The 21,748-nt window shown below is 41.8% G+C and overlaps 2 protein-coding genes across 3 annotated transcripts in view; both read right to left on the reverse strand.

The window, feature by feature from the left end:
- Positions 1-3,088, reverse strand: part of EGF (epidermal growth factor) — a 213,013-nt gene extending 209,925 nt beyond the window's left edge. For both annotated transcript variants that reach the window (XM_082254307.1, XM_082254306.1), the window contains exons 1-2: positions 2,749-3,088; positions 2,541-2,619 (exon numbers count right to left, since the gene is read on the reverse strand). The gene's annotated coding sequence lies outside the window, so the exon portion shown is untranslated. The remainder of the gene's footprint in view (positions 1-2,540; positions 2,620-2,748) is intronic.
- A 10,551-nt stretch (positions 3,089-13,639) lies between these two features.
- LRIT3 (leucine rich repeat, Ig-like and transmembrane domains 3) overlaps positions 13,640-21,748 on the reverse strand; it is a gene marked incomplete at its 3' end in the record, with an annotated part of 51,464 nt that continues 43,355 nt past the window's right edge. The window contains exon 4 of the mRNA XM_082243932.1: positions 13,640-14,742. Coding sequence (XP_082100058.1) covers positions 13,640-14,742 — 1,103 coding nt within the window. The remainder of the gene's footprint in view (positions 14,743-21,748) is intronic.

Raw genomic sequence — 21,748 nt, forward strand, 5'->3', positions numbered from 1 at the left:
CAAAAACGCCCCAAAACGCCTAGATGTGAACGGAGCCTAAGGGAACTTACTGTTAAGGCTGGGTTCACACTGATGCCAATTGGATGTGGCTTTCCCCACATCCAGTTTGCATTACAGGAGAGTGTGACTGGCTCTCAATGAAGCCGGTCCACACACCGCTGCGGCAGCCGCTGTCTGCATTAGGAAGGGGTCCTGTGCGTCTTTGGCTCTCTTTCAGGTCTGAATTCAGGCAACAATTTGTATCTGCTTCATACCTGAAAGGGAGAACAGGGACACGGCCATAGCTAGCCTTAACCTACCCCTACTCTATCTCAAACTAAACAAAATTGGCTTTACATTAGCTTTCATTTATTTTAAAAGGACAGCCAGAGTGGAACACTATGAGATGAGAGCTGAATTTTCATTGGAAATGGATGTTTGTAATGCATGAAGGCCTACCTTTCCTTTACCTGAGGGCTACAACATGCAGCTTAGGAACTTTTTACTCATAGCCTTTTAAAACACTGCCATAGTTTGACCATACCCCATTCAGTTGCTACAGGATACTCAGTGCTAGTATTTTTCCCTAGGAGAGTACCCAGAGTTTCCCTAGTTCATTAGGACCTTTGCAATGTCCCGACTGCCTTTGCCCTGTTAAAGTAGAACTATAGGCAAAACTTTTTTTTGGGGGTAGTGTAAGGAAGGGTTATAAAACCTGTCAGATTTCTTTATTTATTTATTTATTTATTTTGCCATCTTAGTTCTATTGGGGAGACTAATCTTCACTTCCTGTCCCATAGCCAAAACAGGAATTGAGAGGAAATCCCTGCAAATTAAGGAAATCCCTCTTCCTAAAGCCTAGTACACACACAACAAATTTCCGCCGACCGGTCGTCCATCTTTTGTCCAGAGTGGTGTTTTGTTGGTTGGAATGTGCCTAGACTGCACACGAATTTTCCCGCACGACAAAATTCTACTTCAGATGTTATGTCATGTGTTGGTTTGCTTTCTTTGTGTTCTTTCATCTCTGAGCATGCCCAGTCTTGCTCATTAGATTTTTCCCTGTCGAAATCTGTACTGACTGCACGAAAATCGGACATGTTTTGACGGAGAACAACAATTTTATAGACTGCACATCAGATTTTTTTCGGCCGAAAAGTCAGAGTCGGTTGTCGGAAGCATCATACTAACAAGCCGAAAATCGGCAGATCGGTCGTCGGATGAAAATTCCCGGCCGAATTTCGACTCGTGTGTACAGGGCTTTAGTCATCAGAACTAGTATCAACATTGAAAGATTTCCCCTCTATTACTTTCCTAGGGATAACCAAAAATTTGGGAGTTTCTTTTACTTTCACTTTCAATGATAATGGTGAACAGAAAAAATAGAGGGGCAGAATCTCCCTAATGGGGACACAGACAGCAATAAAAACAGTCAGGTGTTCTAATCCTTCTCCACTGTGTCCAAAACTAAAATAAAAAGTTTTGAGTTACCAGTTTAACCAGTTAAGGTCCGCCCTATAGCAGTTTTACTGCTACAGGGCGGCATTTGTGCACCAGATCACGTAAATATACATAAACTGACACTTTCAGGTAGGGGGCGGATCGCTTACACTGTGATTAGACACATCGATTGGTACCGCAAATTCGATGTCCGTCGGCACCCGGCCAATTGTCCTGCAGAGAGACAGAACTGCGATCTGCCTATGTAAAGAAGGCAGATCGCTGTTCTGTCAGTGGGGAAGGGATGGATTTTGTGTTCCTGCAAATCAGGAAATAAATGCCATCTCTTCCCCTTGTAAAAGCACCTCCCACAGTTCACACAAACACTGGCTAGGTGCACAGTTAACCCTTTCATCGCCCCTGATGTTAACCCCTTCCCAGCCAGTGTCATTGGTACAGTGACAGTGCATATTTTTAGCACTGATCACTGCATTAGTGTCACTGGTTGCCAAAAAGTGTCAGTTAGCTGATTGCTGCCATTACTAGTAAAAAAAAAAAAAAGTAAGTAAAAATAAATAAAAATATTCCATAGTTTGTAGATGCTATAACTTTTGTACAAATCAATCAATATACATTTATTGGGATTTTTTTACCAAAAATATGTAGCAGAATACATATTGGTCAACATTTTTGAAGAAATTAGATTTTTATTGGATATCTTTATAGCAGAAAGTAAAAAATATTGTTTTTTTTTTTTTTCCAAAATTGTCTGTCTTTTTTTTTGTTTATAGCGCCAAAAAAATTTTTAATTTTTGTTTAAATAAAAAAAAAAAATTAAATTAAGTTTAAATACCACCAAAAGAAAGCTCTATTTGTGGCAAAACAAGGACATACATTTTATTTGAGTACAGTGTCACATGACACGTGCAATTGTCAGTTAAAGTAACACAGTGCCATATTGCAAAAAATGGCCCGGTCATTAAGGGGGTAAATCTTCCGGGGGGGTCAAGTGGTAAAGAGGCTTGCTAAATCACCAGGGGTAATATCACAATAATATTATTTTAAATAAAAATGTACACAAATTGAAAATCAAAGCTAAAGACATTTTGGGCAATACTCACGAAAGGCATTCCTTGAGTGACTGTTGGTCTTCCTAACACTAGTCTGCTAAGTCGCAAAGATGAGAATTGTTCTGTTTTCCTGAAGAAGGAAACAAGACATGATAATTTTGGTCACACAGCACTTAACTAAATGGGGTATGTAGATCTAATTATAGCTTTATTAAAGAAATGTATTATATTACTACTAGACAGATAATGTTTAGCTTACCTATGCAGTACGAAGCCATAAAGTAGTAGTCCAACATGAAAGGCATAGTCAGCCAGCTGGGCAAGGGAACGCACTTTAGGGTGTGTTTGCAGTTCTAAGCTAGTTGACGTGCTTAAATTATGACACCAGTAGGGGAATGTGCTGTAATCGCCAACATTTCTTTTTTCATAGCTCCCATCTAGCATTTGCTCTGCCGAATTCCCAGCTGGGTTCTAAGGCTCCTCTCTCTCCGCTTTAAGATTTTCTAGTAAAAGGTGAGCAGACATTAAAGTAACACAGAACTTTCAAGTTCAGCTTTCAAGGCCGATCACATGGTGTGACCCTGAGCAGTGTAGGACACATTCACCAGCTGCCTGCAAAAGGAAGCCAAAGAACTGGACAGTGACCCAAATGCCACTGTGGGAAGTAACAGACATCCAAGAGCTTGGCATTCAAGCTTAGCCACCGAACACACCCTTGTGAGGGGGCACAGCTGCAGATTATGCTGCTCGAAAAAGGGAAAGAAGGACAAGGAAAGGTTACGTACAATGTGAACATCTCTGCTTTACAACTGTGCTCATTGAGTAGCTGCGAAGTATTAAGAATGCATTTGATCGTATGTACACTGTCACATACATTCTTGAAAGAACATACAAAAATCTAAGAACATCCTTTACTCTCTAGCGTCTTTCAACACAGCAGGAACATTGTACAGCAGAACAATGACAACATCTATCCGCTTCACTGGCCATTCATACCCTAAATACATTCATTAACCTTCTTCATTTCCAGTGACGTACATGAAATTCAGCCATTTCTGGAGCTAACATAACATTTTGGACAGTTACTTTGGGGGAATAGCGCAATATCTAGGTGCTGACAACAAATTAAAAATATCAAGTAATAACGCATCACCTGAATTCCTTCATACTTTCAAACTTTTTCCTATAGAAAATAAAATAAATGACACACAATAATAAATAACTTTTGACAGGGCCACCAGAAATTATAGGTTGTTACATGTAAAAGTTATAAAGTCGTTTATGGACAAGCTAAGCAAGAAATATTTAAAATTAAGCTGATATTGTAGGGTGTAGTATTTTCAAATGCTCAGATGACTTCCTGACCACTTATGCTATAGATTAACTGCTTCTGTCAATTTTAACCACTTAAGCCCCGAAAGATTTTACCCCCTTCCTGACCAGGGCCTATTTTGCGATTCAGCACTGCATGACTTTAACGGACAATTGCGCGATCGTGCGACGCTGTACCTAAACGAATTTGGCGTCCTTTTTTCCCCACAAACAGAGCTTTCTTTTGGTGGTATTTGATCACCTGTGCGATTTTTTGATCATGCGCTATAAACAAAAAAACAGCGTAAATTTTGCAAAAATATCAATATTTTTCAAATTTTTTTATATGAAATTCCCCAAAAAAATGTAAAAATCAAAATTTTTTAACATTTTAGGCCAATTTTTTTTTTTTTACCATATGTTTGGTAAAAAAAATCGCAAAAAGCGTATTTTGATTGTTTTGCGCAAATGTTATTGCGTTTACTAACAAAGGGAAAGATTTTTTTCATTTTTGCTGTTTTTTTTTTAACGCGTAATGGCGGCGATCTGCGATTTTTTTTGCGGGACTGCGACATTGGGGCGGACAGATCGGACCCTTGACTGACATTTTTTATACTTTTGGGGTTACCAGTGACATTACTACAGTAATCAGTGCTATACATATGCACTGTTACTGTAAAAATGACGCTGGCAGTGAAGGGGTTAACTTTTTTTTGAGAGGGAGGGGTTAAGTGTGTCCCTAGGGACGTGCTTCTTACTGTGATTGGATGTGGCTTTTCATGTAACAGCGGAGATCTACGGTCCTACATAGTAGAACCATTTGATCACCATTCTTACACAGGGGAGACTGGCAGGGGGCTTTGTTTACATCAGCCGCCTGCCTTTCTCCCGCTGTCACGGACGATGGCGAGTGCCCGGCGGACATCGGGTCCGACGGGCACACGCGTGGGGGGGTCCGTGACCGAGCGGGAGCGTGCATCCGGCAGCGCGCACTCGCTCCCAAGACCCTTAAAGGCTAGCGACGTAGCCCTACGTCGCTTTGCCTGTGAGGGGCTGACTGCCGACGTAAATAGTCGTGCGGCAGCCGGCAAGCTGTTAATGAGAACCCGTTTTGAGAAGGCTTAAAGTGTATCTATACCCAGAACAAAAATGTAATATATTGCAGCTCTTTACTTGTGATGGCTGCATTAGTTTTAATTTTTATAGACTTTTTCCTTTTATTTTTACCAAGTGATCCTGCCAGTAACACCTCCTGAGCTAGGGTGACAACACTAATTTACTGTACTGAATCTCCTAAACACTTCCAGTCCGGGTCTATTCTGCCATTCCTCTCCTACATGTAAAATTATTATTTTTTTTGCTAGAAAACAACTTAGAACCCCCAAACATGATATATTTTTTTCATCAGAGGCCCTAGAAATTACAATGGTGGGCACTGCATATTTTTATGTAACACGATATATACGCAGTGCTTTTTCAAATGCAAATGTTTGGGAAAAAATACACTTTAATGGATTTTCATGCACAAAAACACAACATAACACCCAATTGTTTGGTAGTATATAAAAGATGATGTTACGCCGAGTAATTAGATACCAAACATGTCAAGTTTTAAAAATGCATCCCCCCTTGGAACGGTGCCAAATTACGGTACCTAAAAATAAACAACATCCCTTGTAATAGTGTGGGCCGTGACAGGTCCTCTTTATGAAGAGATCTGGGGTTTATTAGACCCCAAATCTCTCCTCTGACCTCCAATGCAGCCATTCAGACACAGATTGGTCTGATTGGCTGTTTCCCCAGCTGGTAACCGCCAGGTAAACAAAGAACCGAAACAGCAAGTGACGAAATCCTTGTCGCTTCCTGTTTCTGACATCACACAGTGGGAGGAACAACATCCGTTCTTCTCACTGTGTGCCTAGAGCTGGATGCTGCCAGTCACATCCCTACTGGGCTTTCTGATTGCACAGGAGAGCCCGGTTAAGGCGGGTAAAGTAAAATCCTGCGACATGTTTTTCTGCGACATGTTTTTCTGCAGCTGCAACGATGACCGAGATATCACTCTTCCGTCCGAGGATGTTTATAAATGGGAAGCTGCATTATCAAACTGGGCAGCAGTTAGGAATACAGATCACTCCCCCCTCCTCCTTGTCATATAACATGTGAAGTGTAACTCGCAGAAGAAGAGTAATGGAACTCTGATATAAGGGGGATATTAAAACCCACTTAGGACCCACTGATAATGGGGTACTTTGACGCAGTGGTGGGCTTGAGCACGATATGGCCATATGGTGGGACTAAATACCCATTTTTATTTATGGATTGTCTCCATATTTAATAGTTATTTCTTTTGCATGTGTGCGCTATTCTTTTTTAATATACATGTCGCTTGGTCCATAGCTGCACCGGCTTTAGATATACATGTTCAGGGTTTGCTCCCCCAATTTTTTGCTTGTTTATTATGTATTCGGTCTGACCAGACTTCTACGGTTGAGCACCCCACCCCCCACACACACCTGTACTCTATCAGAGAACGGTGGTTAACAAGAAATGACGCTGCAAAGCTCCGCTGCCCGGAAGTGCGTCGACGCGTTTCGCCCGCCTTAATGGGCGTTATCAAAGACCATTAATGCGGGCAAAACGCGCCGACGCACTTCCGGGCAGCGGAGCTTTGCAGCGTCATTTCCTGTTAACCACCGTGGAAGGCACGCCGGCAGCGACACGGAAATAAAGGGATTAGCTGTGCAATGCTGTTCAATACTGTTCAATGCTGATTTTTAATGACACCTTGTGAGTATTATTCTTTACTGTTTTGATCTTAATAAATCCTACGGGCTTCACTATGTATGGCTTCTTTCCTTGCATTTGAAATACATATTGGAGAGAGAGAGGAGATGAATCATTAAGGAGCCATTCTAAGAGGTGCATGTCATCCATCCGTTCAAGGGATATCTCATATGCTTGGGTGGCTGCATTTATCCTGTTATCCGACTAAGGAACACCATATATGCTTAAGGCTCATTTATATTCCAAATCTGGTGAGTGCATCCCCATTGGTGGTCTTTTTCCTGAAGAGCACTTGGGCACTTTTATGGATTTGAGCACCTTTCTGGCACTTTAGTTTCTTTGGAAGAAACCTTCTTTTGGACTGCACCTTAACAAATTATTTTGCACTTTACATGGTCATACTATGGACACTTAATTATTGCACTTTATTAATATATATCCAGTGATTATGAATGCACTTTTTGCTATATTATACTATATTATAATAATTTTTTATAGCACTTACCAATTCTTTATAGCACTTATATACAGTATATATATATATATATATATATATATATATATATATATTTTACCTGTTAGCACTGTCTATATATGTTTGTAGTTTTTTTCTGGTATTTCACCTAGTGAGCAGCAGCTTCAGGTTTACATTTTTCTATTTATTTTATTTGATTTTTACTAAATTATACATCACAGCGCAGATAATAATTTATTGTTTTACAAGCCTTCATTTTAGTTACACAAAGCCACAGGTTTTCACTGTACGCCATTACAACCTTTCAGTTGCCGGTATCCTAACAACCAATGACGTCATTGGTTGATAAGGATGACATCAGGCACCTGCACAGCATCCTTGTTTGCTAATCCCCTACCCCTCTCCATCAGCACTTGGGTCACATTGGCTGAGTGAGAAGAGAAACTGAGGGAAAAGAGTAATATTGGACTACTAGTCAGTACCAGTGTGCAAAAGTGTATTTGGAAGAATAAATAATTTGTAACGTCGGTTGTCCTATGTGTGTGGATGTTGCTTTGTTATGTAAAACTATTAGTTTATTTTTTACACTTTAGAATGGGGTTCCTTGAGATTGGGCAGAATTTTAAAGGGTGCCCTGACTGAAAAAATGTTGCGAAACCCTTGGCTAGATTATCTGTAGTTGCTGTACTGGGGCTTCTTGCTTCCAGATCAGAAGAGGCTGGAGGCTCATGCAAGAATGGAGGCAGGTACCATTCAACTGGGACTTCCTGTACAGGTGGGACATCCACAGAATCAGTTGTCTCCCAATCTCCTGCTGGTTTAGCAGAACAGTTGCCACTTAGCACACAGGACCTTAGCAGGTTGCATGGAGGCATCACTAGACAGGATTAGGTCCCTCTGAGTTGGAGGGAAGGGTCAACTGTCACAAGTTAGCCTGAAGTTCTGTTTGTATACTCCTACATCCTTGCTGGATGCTTCAATCTTGCTTCTTTTCACATGTGGTGTTTGGCTACTTTGTTCACCTATGGGCGTCGTCTGCTCCACTGTAGGTTATATCCTTTTCCTGTCTATTACTTCCTAGGTTACCTCCCTGTTTGCTTCCCTATATATACACATGCTCAGTGCACTGCTCCTTGCTTGACTCTTGCCCTTTAACAAGGGCAGCGACCACTGGATTTGGCGTGACCATTGACTCCGGTTATCTGGGACCTTTCTTGACTTTCCCGGGGTTGTCCCTATTTCCCAGGAGCCACTAGTTTAACAGCGGCTTGCGTGAGCTTTTGAATTTTCAGAATTTGCGGTCATCTTCTAAGTCCCTTCGTAATGGGTTTTCACCCTTGGAGGAAGGAAACTAATCTAAGTTGAGTGAGGAATGTTATTGTTTCGGGGGAGACACATCCAGAGCAAGCTCCCTTATAGCTGTATTTATGGCTGACAGCGGTAAGGGTGCTAGGGCCTTCTCTTTCATGTGTGCTGGGTCATACTTTTTTGTGCCTCAACTGTGTGATCATCTTGTTCTCTCCGAACAGGCCCTCTAGGCGTGTAACGATCTGTTCTAGGGTGGACCGACTGTCTTCTGGGAGCAGCATCACCACTTGGCGGGCATCATACTCCTAGGAGCTAATGGCCTGCTACGGGATCAGCCAGGGGGGAACCTGATACGGCAGCATTTTCAAGTCTCTCCTCCCACTCAGCCAGGGGAATGTTGGAGCCATTTAACTTGGGCACCAGGCCAGAGCGGATCGTAGTCATGATGGTGCCTGCTGCTCCTTCCACACCCACTGTAAAAAGGGACATACCCTGCCAACTGCTGCCAAGTTTGGGGAGGTGCAGTGTGTTGTAATTACACAGACTCCGGTTGCAGAGAATAGAATCTGTATTATTGCAGAATCCAGTATTTCTCGACAGGCACTCCACCAGGAACACTCACTGCACTTTACAGCAAAGTGTAGCAGAACAGGTCTCAAATGTGCTGACTGCTTCTGTCTTGAAGGGTGGTGGAATACAGCCTGGACAGTCTGGATCCAAATGGGGAGATCTCCAGGTAGGGTAGCATATACCTATTCTTTCTCTACTCATCAGGAACCTCTCCCTGCCGCTAATTACTGTCCATGTCAGAGAGGCGATCTGTCTCTACACTTCCCACACACAATATTCTTGCCAAGCCTAGGAGCCACAGCCTAAAATAGGCTCTGCCTGTCCCAAGATGGCTGCTAGAGTGGTGGCATACAATTGGATAGCTTTGAAGGGGGTTTGGTGCCTCAGACCAAGAAAGTGGGATTTTATGGGCCAAGTAAATCAGTTGTTCTTGTAAAATTTCTTATAAAATTTATTAAGTAAATAAAAACATAAAGCATAACATAGTGACACTCTATTTGGTGTCTGGGTTATAGACCCATTGGTGATTGTGAGGTAAGTAAAGAAAGGTGACACAGTGAAATAGTGACATGTGAATATGTCCCTCTGTTGGTCCACGCTGGAAATATCAGGAAATATCAGCCTGGAGTCCGTAGAGAGGAATATCCAATTCCTACGCGTTTCGGCTTACAGGTATAGCGCCTTTCTCAAGGAAGATTATGTTCACCAATCTGTGAATATATTGAATGCGATGTCAACCTATGTATTTTAGTGGGAAAAATTCCCTATTTAATGCATGGTTTTGGTACATACTTGTGTGATTGTATGCCTGATCCTGGTTGCTTTGCTTTAGATCATTCACACTAGGAATTGATTGGGCTGCTGCTGTTGGAGTATATGATACAGTGAGGATGTTATGTTTCAGAGATGAAAAAAAGTATATAAAAGATAAAGAAAATATATATGTGTTGATACGTATTGGACTACTTACTGACAACATGCTTTGAAAAGGGGAAAAGGAAGGGTTAATCCCGGTCAAATTCAGGTTCCCCCTGATGCAATAATATAAAAACGATTAGATTCCAAAGCAAAGAGCCAATATATTTATTTGCAAGAAAAAGTGTTGTAATACAGGATTCTGTATTAGAACCAACTCACTGTTATGTTACTGTTGCCTTTAACCTCAATGTGCATTAACAGCCCAAAAAGATGTAAGTAGGTTCCTAAGATTTCAAAAAGGTGGGGTTGTAGGGGCACTTCATTTTGAAGGACATGTAAAACCTAGCCTAATGACATTTATGCCTCGTTTCCACTGAGCGGAACGGTTCGGGTCGGTACAGTTTGGGAGGGTTAGAATGGTCCGGTCTATTCAGGTGAGCGTTTCCACTGCAAGTCGGGCCACCAGGGACCATGCGGGGTTCACACCAAATGAGGTGTTTGTTTTGCTCTTTCATTTGACGTGAGCATTGAAGTTTTCCTGTCCGCCAATCAGTGGAATCTATCGTGTGACGCCAGTAGCTCCGCCCTAACCGTACCGTACCATTTCCTATGGCCCTACATCTGAAGGAGGACCTGGAATGGTGCGGTTTGGTTCGGTTGTATGGGCCACTTTCATAATGGAAACACCCAAAATAGCGTACCGTACCGAACTGACCCGAACCGATCCGCTCAGTGGAAACGAGGCATTAGTTTGTTAACCAGTTCTGGACCGGAAGATTTTCCCCCTTCCTTACCAGGCCCTTTTTTGCGATTCGGCACTGCGTTATTTTAATGGACAATTGCGCCGTTGTGCGACTCTGTACCCTAATAAAATTGATGTTCTTTTTTTCTCACAAATAGAGCTTTCTTTTGGTGGTATTTGATCACCTGTGCGATTTTTATTTTTTGCGCTATAAACAAAAAAAGAGTCACAATTTTGAAAAAAAAAAACAATATTTTTCACCTTCTGCTATATAACATTCCCCCCCCCCCCCCCCAAAAAAAAAATCAACAGTTTTTAACATTTTAGGCCAATTTGTTTTCTGCTACATATGTTTGGTAAAAAAAATTGCAATAAGCGTATTTTGATTGGTTTGCGCAAAAGTTATTGCGTCTAGTATCTAAGGGAAAGATTTATGTCATTTTTATTGTTTGTTTGTTTGTTTTTTTACTAGTAATGGCGGCGATCTGCGATTTTTTTGTAGGACTGCGACATTCTGGTGGACCCCTAACTGACATTTTTTGACACTTTTGGGGGTACCAGTGACATTACTACAGTAATCAGTGCTAAAAATATGCACTGTTACTGTAATAATGACACTGGCAGGGAAGGGGTTAACACTGCTGGTGATCAAGCGGTTAAATGTAAGCCTAGGGGAGTGATTCTAACTGTGGGGGGGGGGGGTTGGGCTTGTGAAATGATTACAGAGACATGCGATCCTATATAGCAGGATCACATGGTTTCTGTGATCATCCCAGGGAGAAGGACAGACGGCTGTGTTTACATCAGCCGCCCCATCCTCTCTCAGCGTGGAGAGATTGAGGGTGTCAGGCACATGCGCCGGCTTCCCCGCTGACGATCGGGGGGCAGGAGCGTGTCGCCGGCGGCGCGCGCTTGCCCCCTAGCTCCTCCCAGGCAAATGACATACCGATCTGTGGTTTTGCCTGGGAGAGTCACTCTGCTGACGTATATATACAGTATACGGTTGGCAAGTGGTTAAAGCACTGTAGATCATAAACAATTGGCATATTTGTTTTTTAATTAGATATACTTTTTTTTTTTTACCTTTTTTGCTCCATTTATTGCATGGCAGTGCTAATGATCCCATACAGCCTATTTGAGCCACTTAATTTCTACATACGTATGCTCAAGCAATGGCTGCATAGGATTTCTCACGGCGGGTTTTTCGATGGTGACAACAGTAGAGCATGCCTGCGCACAGTGCATCAGCAGAGCTACTTGTTGTCTCCATTGGGTGAGCATGAGCAGAGTGACAAATGTAAGGGAACAATTGAAAGACAGGGACAGTGTGTTGTCACCCTGTAACAGGAAGTGCCTGAAAAAGGACCTTCATGATCATGTTCTATTTTAATGAAAGCTGCAGATTTAAAACATTTTAAAAATACAGTTGAAATTATTTTAACATGTTAAAGCTTCCATTAGATTTTAGTGATTCTGTTTAAATACAATACACACAAGAGAAAATATCCATTAAAGATGCCATTGCTTGACTTTTATGTTATGGAACAGCTGCAGGCAAATATTCAATGTTGTGACTTCCTCCTCCAACAACTAAAATAGCTACTGTCATTTTCTTAACTATAGTGAAGGGAGATATATTTTGGAGTAAATATACAAATGTAGAATATTAAAAAAGCCTTTGCATTTGTCATTACAGAGTACAAGGGGGCATGCTTTACATCTGGAGGAAAAGAGATTTACCCTCCACATACAGAAAAGCTTCTTCACAGTAAGAGCTGTGAAAATCTGGAATACACTCAAGAACTTAGCTCATAGATTTTTTTTTTTTTTTAAAAAAGAGTTGGATACATTCCTAAATGCATTAAATATAACTAGATACTAACATTTATAGGTCATAAAACCAGGTATACAGAGGCGTAACTAGAACCTTCAGAGCCCTGGTGCAAGAAACCATGAAGGGCCCACCCGGAACCCTGGCCGGGGGCCCTTCCCTTCAAGCCTGGGGCTCTTCCCACTGATCCTGGGGCCCTTTACTCTTGTTGCGGGGCCCTTTATTACGCTCCAGCAGTGGGACCCTTTCACAAGTTCTGCAGTGGGCCCCCTTCCTGCCAGCTTGGGGACTCCCCACAGTGGTGGAATGCCAGGGCCTGTCGCAAGTGTGACCTTTGCGATTCTGGAAGTTCACCCACTGGTGTCAGTAGTTTTTATTTTTTGGTATTTTAATTGTACTATTTTTATCATTTTATTTTATTTTTTTTAAATGTCACTGACTATGACTCTGTCCATTCAGAAAAGGAAGGAGCTGGTAAATTACATATTTACCGACCCCTTCCTGGTTCTCTATTGTGACACATCCCCTGCAGCAGCCGACAGGAGAGGGGAGAGAGCACAGTGTGGGGGGGGGGCAGCACCGTAGGGGGGAGGGGCCAGGGGAGCACACAGGGGCCCAGAGACAGGAGAACACAAGTGAACTGGATAGGAGTATTGGCGGGGCAGCATACAGAGGAACCAATCTCCTCCATTTTCCTCCTGCAGCTACAGGAGGAAAAAGGAAGACAGTGATTTCTCGACATTCTGCCCCTGCCGCCCCTCCTATCCAGGTGTACAGGGGTGCTGCACAGGCCCCCTGGAGCATGGGGCCCGGTTGCAATTGCAACCCCTGCAACCCCTGTAGTTATGCCCCTGCAGGTATAGTTGATTCAGGAAATATCTTATTGCCTCATGGGGGATCAGGAAGGATTTTTTTCCCTGCTGGAACAAATTGGATCATGCTTTACTGGGTTTCTTTTGTTTTTCCCTGGATAACCTGTGGGTATAGGATTATGTATATGAAGGTTTTCTATTTTTTTTATTGGTTGAACTAGATGGGCTTGTGTCTTTTGTTTACCTGCATCTTATTTTAAATCTGAATGTAACTATATAAAATTTACTTTACAAAAAAACACTCCAAATTTAAAATGTAGTTTATTAAAATCCAGAAAAATATAGCAATTAACAATTGTAGAACAAGACAGAATGATGTAAAATGTAGCATAAATGTTAGCAGTAGTATTCAGGCCTTGATCCCTCACTTCTAAAAGTTCCTTGTGAGTCCATACTTGACCTAGAGCATAAAAGAAGCCTTTCTGATTCAGTTGTGTCTCTACGTGTCCATAGTTCACCTCCCGCGTTTATGGATCGTGGCCTGAGTGACAAAGTCTCAAACTTGACATACGTTTCTTTTAAAAGATCCTCTGCAGTAGGACATTGGGGTTTACGGTGCAGTTTCATAACCTTGTAAAGCAAAAAGAAGATGACGGGCAGGACAATGACACAAGCTATACTGCCACCCACTATTAAGATGGTCACCTGGAAACTGCTCTCTTCCTCGTTCTTCAGCAAGGAGTCTGTAGAAAACACAATACATTGTTCTTTCTTTGGCGGTGCTGCTTTTGGGCATACACAGGCCATGTATTTTGTTCCAGGCTGTAAACCATCAATTGTTACTTTATTTTTACTAGGGTCTGTACTCAATCTCAGCATTGCATCTTCACCATATTTTGAATAAAGCACAGTAAGACTTGAGCTGTTGGTGGTGTTGAGTGTTTTCCATGTTAATGTGACTCTATCCTCTGTCTCACTAGTCACCTTTAGATTGCGAACAACAGTGTTTGGTTGTTGATGTGTTTCTGCTCCATCTGAAATGTTTTTAAGCACTTCTCCTTCCTTGTTGGCAGAATTTGGAAGCTGAGGCTTTTTGTTTGCAGCTTGGCTTTGCACTTTGGTTTTCTGTGGTTTCTTTTCTAGAACTCTTACTGTGGTTGATGTAACAGTAGTTGGTGCTATGGTGGGTTCCACTGTTGTGTCTGCTACAGGTGATGTGGATGTTAATGTCTCTGAAGACCAGATTGTGCTTATTGTAACTGTTTCTTCCTTTTCCTCTGCTTGCATATTATTTACCTGGTCTGCTTCTGGTCTCCTTCCAAAACGTTGCGGTGTTAATGTTGTAGTGACAACACCAACTACTATGACAGTTATTGATGCTTCAGATATGCCTGCCAAATTTTTAGCCTTGCAACGATATTCTCCTGCATCTTTATATGAAATGCCATTCATGCTTAGGATTGACCATCTCACTCCATCCGTGGGGGACTCTTGGATAACTGTAAAATGAAGAAAACAATCCAAGTCACATTCAGATGCAAATTGTATTATTATTTAGTACCCCAGTGGCATAGGATTCCTGCACCCTTGAATGAAAATAGTCCACATACAGCAATTTAACACTGGTGAAAAACAGCATCTGTACCCATTTAACCACTTGACGTCTGCTCACATTGCTGCTACTGCAGCAATGTGGCTCGTTATCGTCCAGCGGCGTAGACCTACGTCGCTGGACTCCTCCCCCTGTAGGCGGTGCTCGCGCGCCGCCGGAGGCGCGCTCCCACTCTATTCAGTCACAGCGGGAGTCATGCCAGGGGAGGAGCGGCGGCGATCGCCGCTGCTCTTCCCCGATCGTCTGGGAATCCAGTTTGGAGATCCGCCCGCCTGTGTAAACAGAGCGGGCGGATCTCCTAAGTGACAGGGAGTGACAGATTGCAGTGTTCAGCATAGCTGAACATGCGATCTGTTCCTGACTCACTCAGTCACCTCCCCCCACACACGTTAGTAAGCACCAGGCATACATTAACCCCTCCCTCTCCAATAAAATTAACCCCTTCCCTGCCAGTGTCATTATTACAGTAACAGTGCATATTTATAGCACTGATTACTGTAGTAATGTCACTGGTACCCCCAAAAGTGTCAAAAATGTCAGTCAAGGGTCCGATCTGTCCGCCGCATTGTCGCAGTCGCAGCAAAAAAATCGCAGATCGCCACCATTACTCGTTAAAAAAAAAAAAACACCAAAAATTACAGAAATCTTTCCCTTAGTTAGTAAACGCAATAACTTTTGCGCAAACCAATCAAAATACGCTTATTGTGATTTTTTTTTTTACCAAACATAGGTAGCAGAAAACAAATTGGCCAAAAATTAAAAAAAAAATTGATTTTTACATTTTTTTGGGGGGGAATTTCATATAAAAAAATGTTAAAAATATTGTTATTTTTTCAAAATAAACGCTATTTTTTTGTTTATAGCGCAAAAAGTAAAAATTGCACAGGTGATCAAATACCACCAAAAGAAAGCTCTGTTTGTGGGAAAAAAAGGACGTAAATTTCGTTTGGGTACGGCGTTGCACGACCGCGCAATTGTCAGTTAAAGTCGCACAGTGCCGAATCGCAAAAAGTGGCCCAGACGTAAGACAGCAAAATTCTCCGGTGGCAAAGTGGTTAATGCAGGTTAGTGCAAGCACCCACATAGCCTTGGTTATCTTCAAGTGTGTTGCAAAAACTCCTGAACTCAGGGTGCTCTAATAAGTACATTTTAATAGGGAGTTGATGCATGGCACCAGTCCTTTCTGATGCAGATAGCAGATTTATATGCATGGCTTAGAGGCACCCGTGGTATTCTAAAAGGTATTCTGATCAGTTTTATTTTATATAATTTGAGTTCTGGCTTGTGGTGTATGAGCATTTTTCATTTTATATTTTGGTGGTAACAAAATTATAGGGTTATAAGAGGTATACCCCCAGATTGGGGCGTGCTAGATGCATACTTTGGAAAGCTTCCAAAATAACTGTTATAAATATAACTACTTCTATAAGAATTCTTGTGATGTTTACATTTCATTAAGATGCTTGTCTTTCTTTATCCATGGATATATCCTGTGGTTTTAACATCGCATTGTTCCAACCAAAAATACCTTGGAAGATGAAGTAAAGGGACTTTAAATGTGCCACAACACAGACATATAAAAGGTTCATCACGTGTATCCACCACATTATTTTGGGACTAAAAACAAAACCTCTCAGTCATGTACTAGATATGGTGATTGTAATGCTGATGATTTTAATGAAATGTTGATGATATAATTAAACTGTACTTTTTATATGTCCGTGTTGTGGCACATTTAAAGTCCCTTTACTCCATCCTCCACCAAGATTTTTTGGGGTGGTTGGAGCAATGCAATGTTAAGTTGAACACGTTGGAGATGTTGCTGTTAGAGATATTATTAGAAGGGTTCCACCAAATAATATATTCTGTGGTTTTAACCTGCTTTGTCATATGACTGCCCTGACGTACCTTTGTCCAGGAATATTTCCCTGGATTCTTATGTAATACCTTGACTATTTATTGTCTTTTCCTAAACCTAACAGTGACCTTTGGAAGGTCTAAACATCCCGTGATGACTTCTAATAGCTGTCTTGCCCTTTAGCAGTCACAGATTCTTCAGTCTCATTTTGTACTTTGATTTGTTTATTTTGTCATAAACCTCTTGGCAAGTATACAAAGTATATTGTTAAAGAGACACAGGCACCACATTGCAGGTAAAAGCACAGAAAAATCAAATGCTTCCTTGCATGGTGTCATGTACACAGCAGATTGTTGGCTTAGGTTGCCCAGATCAGTATCTCTGAGGTGGGCATGGCCAAGTGTTTCCAATCAGCTGTGGACAGGAAGCCTGTACAAATTAATGACAGGCTGACATTGTCAACAGCTGTTTACATGTAACTGCAAATGGGGAGATCACCTGTGGTTAGGGTTGGACTCAAACTGTCTGCATCAAGGGGCACACATTTCTTTTGAAATCTAAGTTTACTTCTTTTTACTCAGACCTATTGACAACTGCCCTTATCCAAAAATCTGAAAAGATTGTTTAAAGTTATACAGTTGTAGCACTGTCCCCGTAGGGCTTGCTGTATGATGACTTGTTGGGCCTCCTCTGTTTACCAGCACACAGTCACTTAGGGAACAGTTCATGAATCCCTCATTACTCCCAATGGCTCGTTACACAATACACAGTCCAGGGGTATTGGTTTTTAGTGTTTATTTTGGAACTTGGATGGGAGAAGGGAATAGTGGGATACTCCAACTGTAACTATTCGCAATGGATAAGGACAACTCTCACTTGGCCTCGCCAGGTTGCTTGAGGAAGCAGCTGCACTTCTTAATCCTTACTGCCACATGTATGGAAAGGGTTAAGTCTCCTTTTCTTTTCTCTCCAGCAATAGACTTGGTGAATCTACATTATTTTCATTACACTCACTAGCATCCTCTTTACTGGCACCCGTCCACTGACTCTTCTACAGTAGCTGCAGGAGTGGCCCCCTCAGGTCAGGCCCCTTGACACAGATCTGTACTCAGTGTACTGCAGAATCAGATCCTCCAGTGTCTCCTCTTTCAGTCAGCTTTACCAGACCTCTGGGTTCAGTTCCTCACTAGCACTCTCCAGGCCCTCAGGTTGACTATCTGAGGCTGCATGGCACCTCTACAGAGAAGGAGGCAGCCACCTCCTCCCTCTGGGACTTCGCTATCCAGCCGAAAGACAGCGAGCACATGTGCTCCTGGCTTTTTTACAGTATCCCAGCATGCACCGAGGCACTTTTTCTTTGCCAAATCACCAGGGCTGTATCAAATGCCTGTGCACTTATTTATCAGGTTTCCTCCCACTGTCCAATATGCCACCCTATTGGACCAGTGTGAAACACTCTGCAGACAGAATGAGTTGCACCTAAGCACAATGAGCAGACCTCACTAACAGATCCTGCTCTCTGGTAGGCAGAGAACAATATAGATTTACCTGCAGTCCTTCTGATAAGCAGACAGGACTCAAAACTATACTTTCAATCTAGCACCTACCTAGGAGGGTGCTACACAGTATTGTGCAGCCTTACCTATGAATGATTTTGTACTTGCCATTGTTTACATACAGTAAGTAATAGGTGCCACCTGTAATTTTAGTGAACCATAAATTGGCAAATCTCTCAGCCAACAACTGTGAGCAGTTTACGATCAGTCCCTTGGCCTAGACATGCCAAGACATTTATTACTTAATTGTTCTGATAATAGATTGGGTATTCTATAGAGAAAAGGAAAAACCTGTTATGAGAGGAATAACAGGTGGTAAGTGGTTTGCTTTTAATGGAAAGTGGAAAAGAACTTCAAGGAGAATGAGAGTTTTCAGTGTTAGGATGATTAGGTGGACATGGCTGGCTAAATATCCCATTTTGCTATATCTGTCAAGAACTTTGGCATCTCCCCGATGCCTTTTCCTGCTCTTCCTTCTATAACAGTCATTATGAAGCCTGCAAGGAACTCTCATCTTTACTGCTGTATTCATTGGTGTAGAATAAATAAAGGATCCAGCAAAGGGTAAAACAACCCCTTGTAATTCAAAAGATACAAGAAGCTGGTGAGCGATATATCCTATAAAATATACTGTATATATATAGTCCTGCGAGCAACCAAGATGTGTAAAAATGAATGCTGCAGGCACTCCACTAGCTCATGAGTGTAAGCAAATAATCCCAAATAATGCTGCGCAATAAATATAAATATAAATATAAATATAGGCTATATTTTAACTGTGCAATAAAGTGCTTGAAATATACGTAAACCGCCAACGTATGAATATGTACTAAATGACAAATGTAGGATCATACATCTATATTACATATAAAAATGCTTAAATAACTATATTGTGCAGTGAAAAAAGTCCATATAATATAGTTGTGAAAAAAGTCCATATGAATATAAATATAAAGTGCTGTCACAAACAATCCTTTCTCCAAAAAGTGCCAGTAGGGCTGTACACGTGCCAATATCAAAAAGGAATAAAAAGTGACAATGTGCTTCAAAAAGTGTCCCAGTGAAAGTACACCTAGAACCGTGCACCCCCTTATGGCTGGGTCCTCACCTCAATTTATGCGACCTTGCGACTAAGCTTGGTCAGAAAACACGTAGTGCCTTCCTAGGCTAGGAACCATCTCCCAATCCCCCCCCCCCAAGTGGGGATCCTCCCAAAGGGATCACTCTTTGTAGCAAAAAGCGATGATATCATACATAGATGAAAAGAAACTCAATAGTGCTGAAACCCTTTTTTTTTTATTTTTTTTAGATAAAAGCAATACATTTACTCACATACTGTTGGTGCTGTGAGTGCACCAATCTATCGATAGCAATCCAGTATCAGAAACTGTATCGTAGTGGTGTCGTAGAATCACTGGCCAGCCTCTAGCCACCTGCCCCCACCTGCTGCTTTTCGGTGTGTGCAATGCTCCGTCTGTGCCCCTCCCCTACGCGTGACGACACAGGGACCTCATGTCTTCCTCAGGGGGATATGATTGGACTATAGGCTGTGTTTCTATTTATTAAACTCAATAGCGGGCGCCATTTTCTCGTCCAATCATATACCCCTGAGGAAGACACGAGGTCCCTGTGTCGTCACGCGTAGGGGAGGGATACGGACGGAGCACTGCACACACCGACAGGCAGCAGGTGGATGCAGGTGGCCAGTCAAGTTCCTTCACCCCAAACTTTCTTATCCATGTCTTTATGGACCTTGTTTTGTTCACTGGACCAAATCATTTGGTGGAGGGGGGATTATGGTGTGGGGTTGTTTTGCAGGGGTTGGGCTTGGCCCCTTAGTTCCAGTGAAGGGAACTTCTAAGGTGTCAGCATACCAGGACAATTTTAATGCTCCCAACTTTGTGGGAACAGTTTGGGGATGGTCCCTTCCTGTTCCAACATGGCTGCACACTTTGACTGGCCTGGACAGAGTCCTGACCTCAACTAGATAAAACACCTTTGGGATGAATTAGAGTGGAAACTGCAAGCCAGGCCTTTTCATCCAACATCAGTGCCTGACCTCACAAATGCGCTTCTGGAAGAATAGTCAAACATTCCCATAGACACACTCCTAAACCTTGTGGACAGCCTTCCCAGATGAGTTGAAGCTGTTATAGCTGCAAAGGGTGGGCCAACTCAATATTGAACCCTGCGGACTAAGACTGGGATGCCATTAAAGTTCATGTGCGTGTAAAGGCAGGTGTCCCAATACTTTTGACAATATAGTGAATATACACTGCTCAAAAAAATGAAAGGAAAAAAAACACATCAGATCTCAATGGGGAAAAATCTCATGCTGGATATCTATACTGATATGGACTGGGTACCGTGTTAGGAATGAAAGGATGCCACATCGTTTGATGGAAATGAAAATTATCAACTACAGAGGACTGAATTCAAAGACACCCCGCAAATCAAAGTGAAAAAATTATGCAGCAGGCTATTCTATTTTGATAAAATTTTGTTGCAGCAACTCAAAATGATACTCAGTAGTTTGTATGGCCCCCACGTGCTTGTATGCATGCCTGACAACGTCGGGGCATGCTCCTAATGAGATGATGAATAGGGATGATCGAACTTTTGAAAAGTTCGGTTCGACCAGAACACCCGAATTTCCCAAAAGTTCGGTTCGGATTTCAGAACCCCATTGAAATCAATGGGACCCGAACTTCGGTAATCAAAAAACACAATTTTTAAGCCCTAAAACCCAATAAATGCCCCTAAAAAGTGCCTAGGGTTCTGGGTCATGCCCCATTAACTATTAATCACACAAAAAAAGTTCTTAAAAATTGCCATTTGTGATAAAAAAGCCAATTATTGAAAAAAAAAAAAAGAAAGAGAGATTTTTTTTATTTTGACTTTGGATTTAGTATCTGGGGGTCTAAAAAGTGTACATGTGAAGTTTCAGCTCTGTAGCATGTCCAGAACCATGAAAAAAAAAAGATAATTTTTCAGTAGAACAGGGATGTGGGACCCTCCTTTAACACCTATATGATCTTTTTTTCTGGTTCTGAACATGCTACAGAGCTGAAACTTCACAGGTACGCCTTTTAGACCCCCCAGACACAAAATCACATAAAAAAAGTTCTTAAAAATTGTCATTTTTGATAAAAAAAAGCCAATTATTGAAAAATTAAAAAAAAAAAAAAGAGATTTTTTGATTTTTACTTTGGATTTAGTATCTGGGGGGTCTAAAAGGTGTACATGTGAAGTTTCAGCTCTGTAGCATGTCCAGAACCATAAAAAAAAAGATTGTTTGTATTAGAAAACTTTCAGCACAGGAGGTTGGCTTCGCTGCTGTAACACCTTGCCGGTTTAATAGCAGGCATTTTTTTGGGTTCTTTGCAGTCAGGAAAAACATCTGAAGTTGTGTATAGTGGTACTGTGCACAAGTTCTGATGTTTTTCCTGCCTCCAAAAACCCCCAAAAAATGCCAGCAA

Source organism: Pelophylax lessonae (assembly GCF_965119305.1).
Source record: "Pelophylax lessonae genome assembly, chromosome: 1".
In the NCBI taxonomy this organism is placed as follows: Eukaryota; Metazoa; Chordata; class Amphibia; order Anura; family Ranidae; genus Pelophylax; species Pelophylax lessonae.